At 34.9% G+C, this 16,891-nt stretch overlaps 1 protein-coding gene across 14 annotated transcripts in view; it reads left to right on the forward strand.

Annotated features, from left to right (window-relative positions):
* The window catches only part of KLC1 (kinesin light chain 1), a 50,018-nt gene that overhangs the window by 25,894 nt on the left and 7,233 nt on the right, over positions 1 to 16,891 (forward strand). For 10 of the 14 annotated variants that reach the window (XR_010883961.1, XR_010883963.1, XR_010883962.1 and 7 more), the window contains exons 8-14: positions 537 to 710; positions 871 to 970; positions 1,848 to 1,897; positions 1,983 to 2,050; positions 3,501 to 3,609; positions 7,030 to 7,191; positions 12,568 to 12,698. Coding sequence is in view for 9 of the 14 variants with exons in the window: in XM_067295036.1 (XP_067151137.1) it covers positions 537 to 710; positions 871 to 970; positions 1,848 to 1,897; positions 1,983 to 2,050; positions 3,501 to 3,609; positions 7,030 to 7,191; positions 12,568 to 12,698 (794 nt within the window). In the remaining 5 variants the exon portion in view is untranslated. Of the gene's footprint in view, positions 1 to 536; positions 711 to 870; positions 971 to 1,847; positions 1,898 to 1,982; positions 2,051 to 3,500; positions 3,610 to 7,029; positions 7,192 to 11,176; positions 12,202 to 12,567; positions 12,699 to 16,891 lie in introns of those variants that run through there. The other 4 variants (XM_067295039.1, XM_067295042.1, XM_067295043.1 and 1 more) reach the window with 3 other exon arrangements.

A 16,891-nucleotide genomic window follows, 5' to 3' on the forward strand; every position in this document is an offset into this window, starting at 1 on the left:
CAATGACATAGTAGTTAGTAATATCTGAAGTGCAAAACAATATTAAATTCCCATACTCTTACAGAGATATTTGAGAACTCTGGGTATATTCTAAATTCTGAAGCCTGTAATAAATCCACTTGTCTACCTTCTTTTATTTTTTTTTTCCATTGACAGTTAGGCAATTTTTGTTTTGACAAGATCGTTGGAACAAAAAAGAAACATCATTAAAAATTTTGAAGTCGATTATCCTAGCTATGTGGATATTTGTTCTAGTCCGTGTGACTGAATGTTTGTATCTTCAAGCTTTTTCATATAATGTGTTGTACATAATGTAATTATATTGCTTAAATTATTCTTGTTTTGAATTGTTCTGCAACATTGTTAATTTATAATTGATTTGAATAATTTGCATACTCTTTATATGCAAGGTTTGCTTTCATCATCCTCATGTTGAAATTGAAGAGGATGAACACTTAAAGGGTGTAACATGATGCATTTTTAAACCCTGATACTATGACTGGAGGATCTTTTAATATGAGGTATTTCTTTTTCAGGTCTTGGGGAAAGATCACCCTGATGTCGCCAAACAATTAAATAACCTGGCTTTACTGTGCCAGAACCAGGGTAAATATGAAGAGGTAGAATACTACTATCAGAGGGCACTGGAGATTTACCAAACTAAGCTGGGACCAGATGATCCAAATGTTGCAAAAACAAAGAATAACCTGGTAAGATATTTTTAAAGTAAATCTAAGAAAAAGCAAACTTTTTTTCTGATGGATTGAAGTGTATGTACCTTTGTTCAACGTTTATTGTATTTATTGTTTATCAAACTAAATAAAACAGTGTGCTGATATCTTTTTTTGGGGGGGGGTATTTTGTTTTTAGGCATCCTGCTATCTAAAACAGGGCAAATTTAAGCAAGCAGAAACTTTATACAAAGAGATTCTTACTCGTGCTCATGAACGGGAATTTGGTTCTGTAGATGGTAAGAAACTTAGTCCCTAGAATGAATGTATGTTTCATTTTTGTAACAGTTCTGAAAATCTGGAGGAGATTAAAATTGTCTGCTTGAGGCAGATCTAAAAGGTGAAATTATAGATGCATTAACGTACCACAAAACTTATTATAGGAAAGCATTTAGATGCAGCAATAACATTTAATTCAAAATGAGGGATTTTCTTACATGTAGGATACTTAGTAACTTCATGTTTTATGGATTGCATTTCTGGCTCATTTATTTTATGTCTAAGAGAAATTCCAAATTTGGTACTCTTGTAGAGGCAGAAAAATGTTTGTCATTTTCCAGTCGCAGGAGTAAATCTGTACAGGATTCTTGATGACATAATAGATACAGTGTTGAAATGATCCACTGAGCCATCCATTAATACAACTAAAGCATGGGGAAAAAGCCCTTAAGTTGTAAATTCCACTATATGTTGAAGTTAAATGCATTTTATCAACTGTAAATCGCAGTGAACAATTTTCACTGCACTGCATGACAGTAGTGTATGCACCATTTAGTAAATGTCAAAACAGTCATTATGATAAAAGAAATAAATGTATGTTTTCTAGCAAATAGCTAAGCACAAATTGATGGCAGTATATCCTGACATCAAAGTTACTTCTAAGAAGTAACTCTGTTTCTAACTTCAGATAAGAAAAGACAGTATTGTAAAACTACCAAAGATGAAGGGTATGTTTTGTTTATCTGCTGCTGCTTTCTGTCGTATGGACAGTAACTTTTTTTGGTGGTAGTAGCATTATAAGTCTGTGGTTCTCGGCTGTATTTTAGAAGGGTGAAATCAAACAGTGAATATTTTGCAGATATATTGTATAAAATATTTTTTTCTATGTTTCATCAGATGAAAATAAACCTATTTGGATGCATGCTGAAGAAAGGGAAGAATGCAAAGTAAGGCCATTGTGGTAAAACTTTTTTAGGAGCTTTACTATTTAAGTTGCAGATGAGTTATTTTTCTTTGCTACTTTTGTTTTAGGGAAAGCAAAAAGATGGCACATCTTTTGGAGAATATGGTGGCTGGTACAAAGCTTGCAAAGTTGATAGGTGAGTATTTTCTTTACAGGATTTAGACCACATGGCAACCACAATATCCAGAACTGCAAGGTTAAAGCATATTTAAAAGTTAAACCAAACCAACAAGTGGCTTATGGCTATAAAACCTACAGTATTAGAAGTTCAGGCCCAAGACTGGCTTTCAGGAAGACAGTAGTAGTTTCTAAGCCCTGAGGCTGCTTTTAATATTGGCCAATTAGATCTAGTGGGTGACATAAGAATTCATCACATCTATTCTGTTCTTGACAATCCTTCACATGGAGGCATAGGTCACCTTTCTTTTTTTTTTTAATTTTTGCTTGACATATGCCCTCTTCCCCACCCGGCTCTAGTAAAATCTCTAGAGAAGCCCAGAAGCTGAAAGAAGTTAAAAGGAGGCCGTGCAAATAGCTTAGCCTCGAGTTTCTAGTTGGCCCAAGAAAACAAACTGCCACACTTCTGCATTATTAGAGTTTTGAAAGCTTGAAGAATGTTGTTTTGTTTGAATGGAAATGTGTACCCTAAAACAGAAGGAGGGAAACAAGCGTTTCTGTTTGGATCGTGCTTGGCGAAACATCTTTTGCACATTTTAATTTTGTTCCTTAACTGCCTTTCTTTATGTGCGGGTGGTACAATGTCAGAAAAAAACCTGCACCTAGTACTGACACTGTTCTAATGAGGGTTTTTTCTTTCTTTAGTGTTTGTATTCTTATATTTAACAAGCAACAGAAGCTTTGTATTGTTGAAATCTGCCCTTTTTTCCCCACCCTGAACTCTGGGTGCTGTACGTTATGTTGGCTTGCTTTTTATGTACCAGCTCATTCTAATGCATGAGGAAATCTTTTTTCTGTTGTTGCTGGAGAAAATCTTTAAGCAACAATATTGTGACTGAGCTAATTCTCAATGTGTCATTGAATCAAAAATGTCTTGTTGGAATGTGAGACTTGTTAATGGAATGTGCCACTTTTTCCTTTATTTCATTATTCAAATCTAGTTTGAATGCATAGAAACTGAAAATAGTTACTAAGTAAAGGCTGATGAAAGGAATTTATTTTGTGACTAATGCTGCAGTAACAGTCCCTGTTTGAACTGACAGGCGTATTTTCTGGAAGCTTTGCGATTATTCAGCTTGACACGCTCAGATTGAGCTAAATTCTCACCTCTGGAGATTGCATCTGAAAAACACAAGGATATAGCACTCCAGTTTTCTGTTGAGTGGCTCTAGAAGCTAGTTATTAGCATTCGGTTTCAGAGCTGTTGACTAATCGTAGTGTGAGCTGCTAATGCTCTTTAAAAAAGGTTAACAGGTTTTTCATGTATCTTGTGCTTGTACAGTGTATTTCAGAAGAGAATTATATAATAATAAAGATTATGATGGTGAATATTACATTCATTTAAATTTTTATTAGTTTGTAAGTTGAGAAGAATTTCATATCTGTGTATATATGCTTTTTTTTAACAGTCCAACAGTAACAACTACCTTAAAGAACCTTGGGGCACTTTACAGACGGCAAGGCAAATTTGAAGCTGCTGAAACGTTAGAAGAGGCAGCGATGCGATCTCGTAAACAGGCAAGTATGAAAAATTTCAGTCTGAGCTGTTAATAAAATGATACCATCTTTACCCTTGCAAACTGGTTAATTGCTAGGGCAATGGCATCAAGTACTTAGGGCATGAATCAAAGTGGAAGTGAAATTACGTGCAAAATGGAAGAGCAGAAAATGCTGTCTCAGCCAGCAGTCCTCAGCTGAGTAAGTGTCCTGGGAGAGCTACTGTTGCTAAGGGAAAATGGAGAGCTTCTGTTGATGAAACCCCTTTTGCCAGTAATGCTGCCAGTAATGCCTGAGATGTGCTATTAATAAGGAGCTGTCAGTCTTACAGATGTTCTGGTTTTGCATGTGACTGATTGTGACTAGTGTAGGCTGCTTGATTCTACCCCCAGAAGAACGTGAGAAATTTATCAGTTGCTGTTTCTGTTTTGCAAACTGATGTGATGCATGCTACTGTTTGAGGGGGACTATTCCAATTCTTTTAATGCGGAGAAATCCTGTGCTGTCTTTGCGCTCTCAAATCTGTGTTTTCAAGTAGCCCTTTCTCACTGTCTTAGAAGGTGGGAAAAATATTTTTCTTACCCTTTTGGATGATTTGATATATGATGTCTTGTATAAAAGTACATGAGATTGGACAGCAAATGAGGCTGATCAGTCAGTTTAAAATGGAAAGCGAAAGAAGAGAATGTAAATGAATAAAACCCAAAACTTGTAAAGTTCAATTTCTAGGTTTTTTTTCTGTTATTTTGGGGTGTGGGGGGGAGTTCTTTGTTTTTAAGAAGTAGCTTCTTAATGTTTCTGTGTAAAATTCTAATTGTAAATTGAAGTAAGCTGGTCTAGAATGGGCCCACAGAAAATGATGGACCATATCTTTGTAGATAATGATTATTTTATTGATTTTTAGTGATATACAGAGTTGTATTTTAAAGAATGATTCTGCAGCATTTGTTGCTAGTGTAGAAGCAGGCTCCCAAAAAAGGGGCAGAGCAAAAATTACTGGCAAACCTCACGTTCTGCCAGTGAATTCAGCAGCAGTTGTTTTTTGGTATATAAGGTGTTATCAATTCCTTCCTCCACAAAAAGTGAAGGAAAACTAGTGAGTGCTTGCCAAATAAAAGGAATGAAACCATTAAGACAAAAGCATGAAACTGGTAGGAAAATTCTTCAGCAAGGAAAATTCAAGGGTGGTGGGGAGGAGTAGTTGATACAGTCACTTTTTTTTTTTAACTGAGGAGTATTTTCACCTGTTTTTTCTGAAAGTTCATTTTTAATGTCTGTCATCTAAATGGATTTTGAAAATAAGAAATGTGCATTTGCATCTTAAATAAAATCTTTGCTTTGGTTCTTAGTTTTACTGTTATCACTACAGTATAATTTTTAATAAGAGTAAATACAACTAGGATAAATTGGCATAATAGTAATGACAAGGCTGGTAGAAAACTCGCTAGTAGTTATGTTCATCTACTTTAAGAAAAAAAAACTTCACAAGTTTAAATTTTTGCTTCCCCTTTTGAGCTAAAAGCAAAGAGGTACTGCTGTTCCCAAGCTTGCAAAAGCATCAGGCCTCCACAGCCCTGTTCTCCTTGCGCGTGTTTTGTTTGCTTTAGCTACTGGGATATGTATGCTAGATTTTTACAGACTAGTGCAGTTCTTTCCTGGTTTGCTTGATTCTGTCCTGAAAGAAGAAGGGCAAAGTGCTTTTCCTCATCCCTTTGGCTTTTTAACATGTGAGGTAAATGAGAGATGATAGCTTTGGAACAGAACCTAGAGCCCATATGTGATATTTCTCCTCTTAAGTGTTGATTTGAAATACCTGTTATGCTTTTCATGTTCTCTACTGCTAAGGACACTGTGAATAAAGCTTTTCTGAGTTTATACTTCTTTACTCTTTGAGTTCCAGCCACTTTTCTGCCCCGAGCGCCCCTGAGGATGTGAAAATACAGGGGTGTTACGTGTTAGTTTGTGCTTCCTTTTGTATAGAATTCCATTAGCTAAGGCAGTTCTGCTCTCCAGTTAGTGGAAAGCAGTTCTATGGGATCTAAGAACCCAATTTCCACGTCACTAAAACAACAGCCTTTATTCTTATTCATGTAGTTGCTTTACATTTAGATGTGTCTGTGTCAAATGTATATGCCTGTTCTGCTTTTAGAACTGCCAGCAGTTTGCATCCAAATCGGTAGTACTCTAGTTATTTATTCTTGGTACCCTGTAGTGCTTGTGTAACAAAGTGCATCTCAGCCTTTTTTACTGGTTGATCACTGTGAAGAATGGTCTGTTCATATTAACAAGTTACTTCTTGCCAAGCTGGGCCGTTCTGAGCAGGTGATTCTAAGTCTCAATTAGTGAGCAGAGCAAGTCTTAAAATTAGTTTCATTTGATGGAATTTGGGTTTTCTTCCTGTTTGTATTTTCTTAAATGTGCAATTATACATGCAAGCTATTTGAAATGTAATAATGTAGGAAGTACCAGCATTAAAGTATTTGTGTGAGTTTTAGTTTCTGTAGTCTTTTTACATTGTGGTAGACTTTCGGTATTTATACTACAGACCAGCTGCTGCATTTGCTGACAGTGCTAAAGCTGGACAGTGAAAGATGCAGAATATTTTCTTATGCTTAAAGCACTGGGTTGGGATCTCTTCCTGTCAGCAAATATCATTTACTATGTAGTTTGTTATTAAAATGTGCACAAGGAAAATGAACAAAGGATCAACATGATTTGAGCTTTGTTATTTTCCAGTTATTTCTAGTCTGTGTTAATGATTTTGCCTTTATTTTTAATGCAAGGTTTTCATCTGAGATATTTTAGCAGTGTAAGGTATTTAAATGATTATTTGGTGATTGATAGGCATTCTTTAACAGAAGTGGACATATTGTACTGACCACATATCTAGTCTGTTCTGTTGAGCCTGCTTTCTACTTGATTTCCTTCTGAAAGATAAATTATGTTACTGTGCTGTGTCATGTGTCAGTATCTTCTGAATTTCAGTTTCAGAACTGAAACACAGCTGTGAACAAATGATTAGGTATTCAGACACCTGCGATTTTCCTTACAAAGGTGGGTAAATATTACACCATTGGATAGGTGGAAAACTGAGACTTGCATTGCCACTTGGTGATCTAAAAATTGCTTAAATGTTAAGCTGGTGGCCAAAGGGCTTCAGGTAGGTGATGTGCACATCATGAGGCTTTGACAAGCAACCGAACTGGGAAAAGAATGCCAAGACGCCGAAATCTGAAACTTCTGAACTGTCCGTCCCCTTCATGCCACATTGATGCCTGTGGTGTGTAAAGGGCAGTTCACTTTGCCTGTGCTTTGGAAGTAGTCAGGTTGATGGAGTTACGTGTTTGATCAACTGTGCCAATATGGTTATTGTGTATATGTTGTGGATCAAAATACAGTTTGTAATAAAATAAAATCTTTTCCCATTTATTTGATTCTCAGGGTCTTGACAATGTTCATAAACAGAGAGTTGCTGAAGTGCTGAATGACCCTGAGAGCATAGAGAAAAGGCGCAGCCGAGAAAGCCTCAATGTCGATGTGGTAAAGTACGAGAGTGGTCCTGATGGGGGCGAGGAAGTGAGTATGAGCGTAGAATGGAATGGGGTAAGTACAGTACACAGTTGAAGAAAATAGCGTGGATAAATTATCACCATAACAAATGTGGTTGTCCATTCACCAGCCTATTGTTCTTCAGTAGTTTCCTGTTTGATCTGCTTTATATTTTGTAATTCTATGGAACAATTAAGAAATAAAGAAGATTATCATGCTTTTCATAAGATCTTGTAAAAAATATATATTTTTAAATTTTAAAACATCCTTTCTGTTGTTGTCCTAAATGGTAAAATTTCTTGAAGAATTCCGAGCAATGGTATTTTACTCTGATATGTTTAATGCTGATTGAGTGTCCTGGTTATGGTCTGGTGTATAATTGCTTATCACTGGTTTCTTTTTACTGGTAGAAATATTCTGGCAATTAACTTACTTTTGCTTTTGTCCTTTTGATGTCATATTTGCCCGCAGTTTAAATGTTTCTTTAAAAACACTGCAACTTCATCTGTTGGGATAGCAAAGAACACTTGCTATGGAAATGCATTAATATGTTTGTGGTTTTAAAGTAAATCAAATCGATCAGTCTAAAATAATTCCAATCTCATCACCCAACTTGCTAGAGGAAACAACTTATCTTTTCAAGCTGATCTACAGTCTATTTTAGTATGCAGTGCCATTACAGACCAACATGACAGTAGATTCACATTTTTAAAGTGAAATATTAGTATCACTTTCCTGCATTAAGACTTGACTAGAGTCAGGACTTATTCCCATTTATGATCTCTGGCTTCAGTGTATAGCATTGACTGTCATAAAGTAAAAGCACATATATGACATGATTAAACGTGCATTTTTCTACCCATTATTTTACTTTATTTGAAAGGCAGCGCAAGCTTTCAGTTGTTGACCTGGTTTATTTAGTTGTTTGCTTCTGTCACCAGCTTTCCCATGCTTTATCCCATTGCTGGCAATGGGATATACTTTGCACTGTAACCTAACTCTCAGCTGTAGTTCTGCTTAAAACATTCTTCTAGATTATAAAAATGGTATATTTGCCTGCTTTTGCTCTTTGGGAGGGGAAGTAGCCTACTTTGCGGTACAGAGTGTTCTAAAGTTTTGTTTCTGATACAATAGCTACTATTATTATTATTTTAGCCACTTGTGACAAAGTTCAGAATTCCAAAGAAATCCTTGATAAAACTTACACTGGTCAGTTTTAATGGAGAATGTTCTTTCCGTCTTTGCTTTTGTTTCTTTATAATTGTTTTCTTGGCATTGGTGTTCTCAGTGCCAAGACAGTCAATCAGCATGTATTGTGAATAATACTGCATCATTAATAAACCCAAAGTAAGGTTGGATAACTCATTTTATTCTCATTTTGCCCATTCAGCGTTAGAACTGTGTACTGTACTCCTCCCTTTATTTCTGCTGTACTTTGCATGACTATATGTTCTAAATGGATAAAACTTTTCGTTATTGACATTAATTAAACAAGCATGCAGGTTTTGAATTGAAAACGCCTTCTGGAAAAACAATAGACAGTATTTCTAGGTCAATATTTGAATGAAACTCAGTGATAAAATTGGTCTGAAAAACTAAAATTTGACTTCTTAAGGCAATCTAACCCATCATTTTTAAAGAGTACGTTAAAGTGGCATTACTTTATTCTGGTTTTCAAGATTTACAGATAATATATTTTTTTCTCTTTAGAGAAGTTATTTTGTGTTACATGTTCTACATAAAGTGGGCAACTCTCTCTCCCTCCACCCTGCTAGTGTTTCTGTCTCAGCGCTGTTCTTCCCTGTACTTATACGGTGTAGATTTACCCTCTGGTGTTTCCTCCAGACAAAATATTCTGATTCACAAAGCATAGGAGAATTTTTTATCGGGCAGTTTCTTCTGTCTGCAAAGCCTGAAGAAAGACCTGCCTTTTCCATTTAAATTTAAATTCTGAAGTGCTGAAGCTAAGTTATGATCCTGGCTGTCAGAGAGAATAGGTAGATTATGTAGAACACCAAACTTCATGGAAAAATTTTTGCCGGAAGAGCATATTGTAATTAAGTGACTTCCATATGTACTGTAATCCCTGTAAGCACTGTATGCTTTGTAATGGCTTACATTCTTACAAAAAGAACTAAAATACTTGTTGAAGTAGATCTGTCATTAAGTAGTAAAATGGGCTTTCTAACTGAGGCTGTGTAGTGCCTCTTTATGTGTTTCTTATAAAGTTCATCCCTTAAAGCTAACAGAATGTACTTCCAAATGCAAAGAAATACTTTGTCTTAAAAATTGAAGTTAGAAATTTGGAAAATTGCCCTTGTAAATATTTTAGATTGTTTTTCACCTTGAGATTTTTATCCCCTTTCATGTTTTTATATAAAAAATGACAATATGTGACTGGTGGTTTTTTTGCAGCCAGTTTGAGGACAGTTAAAAAAACTACTTGATATGAACAGGCTTACATTAATGTAATGTTTGTAGGGTGAGGAAATATCGTTTATTATTCTAACCCAGATACTTCAAACAGACAAGCTTTTGAGCACACAAGTCTTTTTTTAGGGTGAAATAAAAGCAATGAATTTCAATACCATATAACAGCTGAGAAGAGTTGCTGTTTGTTTAATTAAGTGTCAGACAATCAAGAGGTGATATAGTCGGTAGCTACAGAGTAAAGGAGGTGATGATGTTGGGGAGGGACTGGGGAAGGTAGCAAGGTGATTCTCATTCCCTGAGTGAAATAAAATTTGACAATTATGAATTGCCATTAAAATGCACATCTCGGATTTTTTGGGGGTGTACACTAGACTTTAACTTAAGCTCATGCTTTGAAGATGTTTTGTAAATCATGCAGTCAGTGTTTAACTTGGAAGTCTGGTACTTTTATTTCAAATTTGAAGACAAAATGCCCAAAGATTATCTGCTTTTTCTGAATATGCTAGTTAGCATAATAAAAATCATAATTAATATCTACCAAATATCTCTTGCCTCTGTTCATTGGACCATTATGACTACAACAGTACCACTGGTTTAAGACCGTAAGGAATAATTAGACTTTTTATTGATATAATAATTAGAATTTAGACTTCAATTTAATGCAGTTCTGTTCTTAAAAATGTAAACAATGTATGCAATTTAGTTTGAAATATAAATACCCTTTGGCTAGAGTTTAATCTTCAAATCACCGATAGCAAGGCATTTTGCCAGTTCAAAGAATTTTAATTACTGTTCATTCCAGTTGCTTTGGGTAAAGGCTCTCGAAACAGAAATCTTAGAGAATCGGTAATGATCTCTGTGCTTACACTGAGAATGGAAAGTTTGTAAGTTGAACCACAACTGATTTCTATGGGTGGCTTCTTTCAGCTGCCTGACTACACTAGGGAAAGTAGAAAAGCCTCCATATGGATTTTATATTTATATATATGTATATGTATATGCATATATATGTGTGTGTGTATGTGAGTGTTTTAAAAAATATTCATGAGACTAGATTGACAGTTACATGAGTATTATTTCCTTAAAGGAATGAACAGAATTTTGTCTGGAGGTTAGGGGAAGACCTCGTTCTTTTTACAGTTTTTGTTAGAGAAAAATTTCTGATGGAAGTTAAAGCTGAAATGAATGCACCTTGCTCTGTTCCTTTCTTCTCTCTTTTTCCCCTTTATTTTTACTTTTGTGTTAGGGTCATCTCAAAAAAAAAAAAAATCCTTTCCCCATATAAAAAGATTTATTTGCAGTATTAAAGCTCTCCCTTGTTAAAAATGTTGTGTATTTTGTAGAAATTCTAATGTAACGCACAGCATCCTTCATGCCGTTTTGTATGTTGCATATTAGTGAAATAGGCTAAACTCCATAAACATATACCTTACGGTAATTGCAGTAGCCTGCGCTTTGTATTTAAATGCAGTGCAAATACTTTTTCCGTAAAAATGTTTTGAACATGACCTAGAAATACTGTAAACATAATTGTTCAAAATTGAAAACTGTTGAATTTTTCCCAACAGTTTCATTCAGTTTTTCTCTCTCCGTTTCTGTCTGACAGGCCTAGATGCCTTTTGTGATTCTTATACTGTCTCCTGCATGACGGGCGTGCACCATCTTCAAGCTTTAACTTCTCTCTTCAGTACTGACTGCTGTGTTTTAGCAAATCCCTTAAGATCCTTGTCAGAGCTACACTTCCTTGTAAACTGGCCATTCCTTCAGTGCTGGTGTCTTTTTTTTGGTTTTCTATTTCTGTACATGTGTAGCTTTGCCAGATATGTATCTAGTCATACAAAATGTTACTACAACCATATGCTGTGTAATACATAGGTTAAAAAGTAACAATGAACTTTATAAGTAGCTGTTCACTACAGGGAAAAAAAGGTAGTTAAAAGTATCACACAAGGTATTATTGAAATGGCATGATGGTGATCTTTACAGGAGAAAAAAAAAACAAAACAAAAAACATAAACGTAAGGCATGTTCTTCAAGTGCTTTAAAATGTATTTAGAGACCTATTACGTGGTTAACATCAATATGGAACTCTGGATGTCTTCACTTATGATTATTCTAAAGTAGCATTGCTGTTTAGTCTTTGTGTGAAATTTTGGCAATTATGCTTTTCTCTACTAATCTTGGTGTTCAGTGATTTGTGTATTTGTCTTTCTAACTTCTAATAAACTCACTCCAACTCAGGTGTCTGTCTCTGTCTGCTTAGTAGTACTTTACTTTCTCCTTTTACAATTCTTCCTTTCGTATCACCTAGGATTTCTTTAAGTAGCAAGTGGTCACTTCTAATCTTACTAAACTGTTTTTAAGAGTAAAAAATTATTTAAATACAACTGTGATTAGCTGGAAATTTCTCTGATCAATACAGCAGCGTAAAACATGAATGCAGTGTACAAAAATTGTCGTTTTGTCATGTTTTACATTTACTTTGAGTGGTGAAAGGTAAAATGATAAAAAGGAATTGAACCATATGTTTTTCTGATCAGAAAATGTTTTGTTTAAAAATTTTAGGATTAAACAAACATGTTTTCAAATGATGCAGATGTTTAGCCAAAATAAAACAGTTTTGTTCTTAGACTCTGATGGAATGCTTTTGCTTGGGGCTCGTACTCGATTAAGCTTGGTGCACTTATGGAAAAGGTAACATGGTGATGGTGAACTGTTTAACATACTGTGGGCTTTTTTAAATTATGAATTATGACTTGAGCATGGCTTCACGTTTCAGAAATCTTTGCTACAGTTTCACAGAAGCAATGTTTTTGTTAAAATAGCAGCAATCCTCATGGTAAAGTTGCATCTGTATGGTATTTTTGTGTTTAGGTAATTGTGCCAAATCTATATTAATAGTAGTAAAAAATATTTTGATCAGCTAAATATTTTTCACCCAGGCTTGGGGGAGGGCAACAAACTCTTGCAGTTTCACATTTCTTCAATTTTTTTCAGGATGGCACTGGATCTTTAAAACGCAGCGGTTCCTTTAGCAAACTTCGTGCTTCCATTAGACGCAGCAGCGAGAAGCTGGTTAGGAAGCTGAAGGGCGGAAGTTCACGAGACAGTGAACCAAAGAATCCCGGGTAACTATCTGTTCTTGGCTGTGCTGGTTTGCTCTCGTTCTTTGCCCCTACTGTAGCCTAGCGCGCTGCCTGGGGCGGTGTTGTCTTCTCTGCCGAGCTATCTGTGTACGTCATATAGAATCCTATTAAACAAGGAACTTCACTTCTTAAAGAAAAATAGAAAATAATTTCTTAACCGTATGATGGAAGTTCTTTAACATCTGAGGAATTATATTTGCTTCTAAGAATTAACTCAATTTTTAGCAGCGTGTTTTTCTTCTTACTGCTCTAGTCGTTTTAAGAATAAAAAAGGTCTCGTAGTATTGATAAATGTTAATAAATGACAAAATTCTCCTTTTCACACGGGAGTAAAACATGATAAATGTTGCTTATATTTACAATAAAAGTTTGAATACAGTGAACCCTGACCTTCTTGATGTAGCTTAATTTGCGTGCTGCTGTGAGCAACATGCAGATGTGATCAAAAGAGGTTTACTGATTTGAACCCTTATACTCTAATACTGGAAAACCTAGATTTCATAGAGCAGAGGAAAACATTAAAAAGCTTCAAACTGGTTGTGCGTACTTAGTAATATTTGGCTGCTGAAGTCAGTGGCAAAAATTCTACTTTTAATGAGTCAGACTTCTCACCCTGTCCTATTCACCATATGATTATGGATTTGAATGTATGTCATATTCCTAATAGGTGCAAAAAACCCCCAAACTCATCATTTATTGGTTGCTTTAGACAAGTTGAAATATTAAACTGTGGTACTCTTTCAGAATTTCACTTGATTTTTTTTTGGCAGCATAACCACTAACATTTTCTGCTGTTTCTTTGTTTCCTTGCTTTGGAAAACTGGAACTCATTTAGTTGACAAGAAGCTGTTTGACAATGTGAATTTGAACTTGCGTTTTAAAACAATTAAATTGGAGAACTTGGATTAACTTCTAATGGAGTGAATGGATCTGTATGTCCTACAGTAAAAATGATGATAATGGTAACATCTGATCCAGTGATATGGAGGCAGGTTCTCGGTGTATTTTGTTAGCACTCCAATGAAGTTTTACGTTACTGTTTTTTGTGTGGTTGTAAAATGTCATGTACAGCCACAATATGTATAAATATTTGTGATTACTCTTCAGACTTTCCAACTCTTTCTCAAATACCTGTTTCAACTTTAGCCTGATCTGATTTTTAAGTAAAGTTCACTCTTTTCTGCCAGAGACATTATGTTGAATAGACTGAATCAAATTTAAGGTCAAAACTCACTTTGCATTTATTGGTATATAATTAAAAACTATCTCCAAGATGATAGATTGGGAATAAGCTGTGAGGAAAATATAACCAGAAGAAGTATGAAAATGTAGAATCTTTTAGGGAAAACAAGCAAACACAAGCCAAAATGGAACAAAATGAATTTACTTCTTCTAATTTTAAGTATTAGAATTTTATACCTTGTTTTTCTGATTTATTCAATTCTGTCTAGAGCTCATGCATCTTAAGTCAGGTGTATATTCTTGCATAAATGTATGCATATACTGATAGCTGATTTTGCTTTTCCTCTACCTTTTTGTGAAATGTAGAAAGGTTTTTTGATTTCCTAAAAGCCAGGACTATTATATAGGGCTATTTTTTCTGCAGATAAAGTAACTACGTGATTGCAGATGTAGAAAACTATACTTACATATAGTTGAAGACATTTGGCTTTGCAGAGTCCTGTAAAACTGCTCTGGTTGTTATTGTCTGTGCTTCTGTCGTGTTACTTGAACAGTATAGGCGTAATTTACCCACATGAACATTAGTTATATTGTGTCACCTGTATCACCAGATAATGATACTTCTTCAAATGAAGACATTAATGTGAAACAAATGTGAAAAGATACCAATATCATTCTTGCTTTCCCTTGTTGACAAAAAGTTATTGTGGGTTTTTTTGCGACTAGCTGGAGGTAAATTCAGTAGTTACTTTGATTAAAAATTCTTTGTAACTCATTAGCTTCTTCTCCAAAGTCATGTAGTCATGTCATTGTAGTTCTCAAAGAACAGTTCATTCTTAAAACTTGCAATAAGAGGGTTGTATTGGCAGGCTTTTGTGTAGATATCTATGTTGAGTGTACAAGACAATCTCTGTCTTTGTAAGATATAGAACTATTCTGTTAGTGTAGCAGTTAATAACAACTAATATTTCTGGTATTTAAGCATTTACTTTACAACCTATGAAGGAGTAGTTTGTACGTAATGATATTTTGTACATATCGATATTTTGAGAAGTCATTTTGATTTAATTTTCTGAAGAAACTTGCTAAACGAATTAGTATTTTATCTGTTTCTGAGCTGAATAAAAAAGGGGGAGTATTCAGTTTTTATTATGCAAACCTTTGATTTTAGTGTGTTTAAAAAGCTGAATACTGCAGTACTGACATAGCATACATAGAAATCATTTTTACTATCAAGTCAACTAGTCTAGCGGAAGACTTAAGTGCCTCCCCTCTTATCAGTATACCTCTACATTCCCTGCCTGTATCTCTGAAGACAGCTTTATTTTGAAATATGTTTATGCCTGTTGCTTATTCTGCACTTCTATAGATAGCGTTTGACAATGCTGCTATGCTTCTCAATTGAGACATACTCAAATAGAAATACATTAATATCACAGTGTGAACAAAAGAGTTTTCATATTGCTGTTTGACATAGAAGGTTGAAGAGAATAAAGAGGAAAACCCATCAGTGAAATTTTCTTAAAATAATGCAAAAGCCTTTTGACAAGGTTAGAGTAGATCTCTTAAGAACTGTTCTTTGAACAGACAATACCTGACGCTTGGTATCAATTCTTTGATTATTCATCTTATTTCAGAATTTCCGTTCTGTAATCAATTAGGTTTGCTTGTATGGTGTTAGATTTGATTTCCCACTTCTAAAAATTTTATATTAGAACAGTACAGTTAAGCTTTGTAATCAAAATAAAGGCAAAGTTTTTATTTTTGTTATTATGCACTTGGAAAAACAATGCATGTGTCCTTGCTGTTTCTGCAATCAAATTTCTAACATGGAGGGAAGTGCATTTGCCAGACTAAACTTCTTATGTTGATTTAAAAAAAAAAAAAGGAGGGGGGGGAGCTAGTATCACACATGATTTAAAAAAAAAAACCCAACTTTTTGTTAGCATTTCAAGGGCCTAAAAATTTTATGTAAATTTGTATCTATGGATTTTCTGTTTCCCTGGAGTTTGCTCCATAAGCCTTTATGCTTTTTTTTTTTTTTTGAGGAGAGTTGTTTTTTGTGATGTTTTGTATGTGTTTTACAGATTAACTTGCTTTGACTTCCATATATAACCTCTATTGTACATGTTCCTTGAAAAAATGAGACACGTATACTGTGCATGATTCATTGCTTCTTTGTTGCTAACACTTATGTCAAATATTTTAAACTGTGTGCTTTCTGTCTTCTGAAACATGCAAATTAAGTGCTAGGAAAAAATGGTAATCCTGTGTTATGTAGCTGTTGCCTGCATTTGGTAGTGCTTAGGTTCGTTATTCTGCTAAGCCTTTACTTTATGAAAGTGTTTAAAAGACGTGCTTGGCTTTGACTATTAGTAGTCTTGCTTCAGTGGAAATAAAGTCAGGTTAATATCTAATGTGATCTGTATGGATAAACCTTTCCACGTTACTGGAAGGCACGGGAGACTTTACAGAGGCCAGTCGTCTGTACAGCTCTAGGTAACAATGCAGGATTAGGGCCTCACGTTGTGAATAGTTCATCAAATGTATATTCAAAGTCCTCATTTAGAAGCTTATAAATCATTAAAGAGCTAGTGAAAAATGACAGGCAAACCTAGCACTGTGTTCTGGGTAATGTCTGATGTCCTCTACCCCAATGTATCTGTACGTGCATATTGTATTCACCGTGGTGAAAAGATTCTTAAGACTAATCTTGAATTTCATTATACACACTTTGAAATATTTCAGTGTTAAACATTGTGTCTGTTTGAGTAAATGTAGATAAAATAGCCATTGTTAATCCTCATCTCAAACTCTTAAGTGATATTACTGTTAATGCAGTGATAAATTTGATTATCAGTGGTTCCTGTCCAGGGGATTAAATGGATTTTTATTTTTCTCATCTGTTACTTTCAAAACAGTATTCTAGGGTTGCTGTTACCACTGCCTGAAGCATAGTACAGCCAAATGCATGGCCACAGTTCATAATAGCA

The sequence above is a fragment of the Apteryx mantelli genome, chromosome 4 (genome assembly GCF_036417845.1).
Source record: "Apteryx mantelli isolate bAptMan1 chromosome 4, bAptMan1.hap1, whole genome shotgun sequence".
Lineage (NCBI taxonomy): Eukaryota > Metazoa > Chordata > Aves > Apterygiformes > Apterygidae > Apteryx > Apteryx mantelli.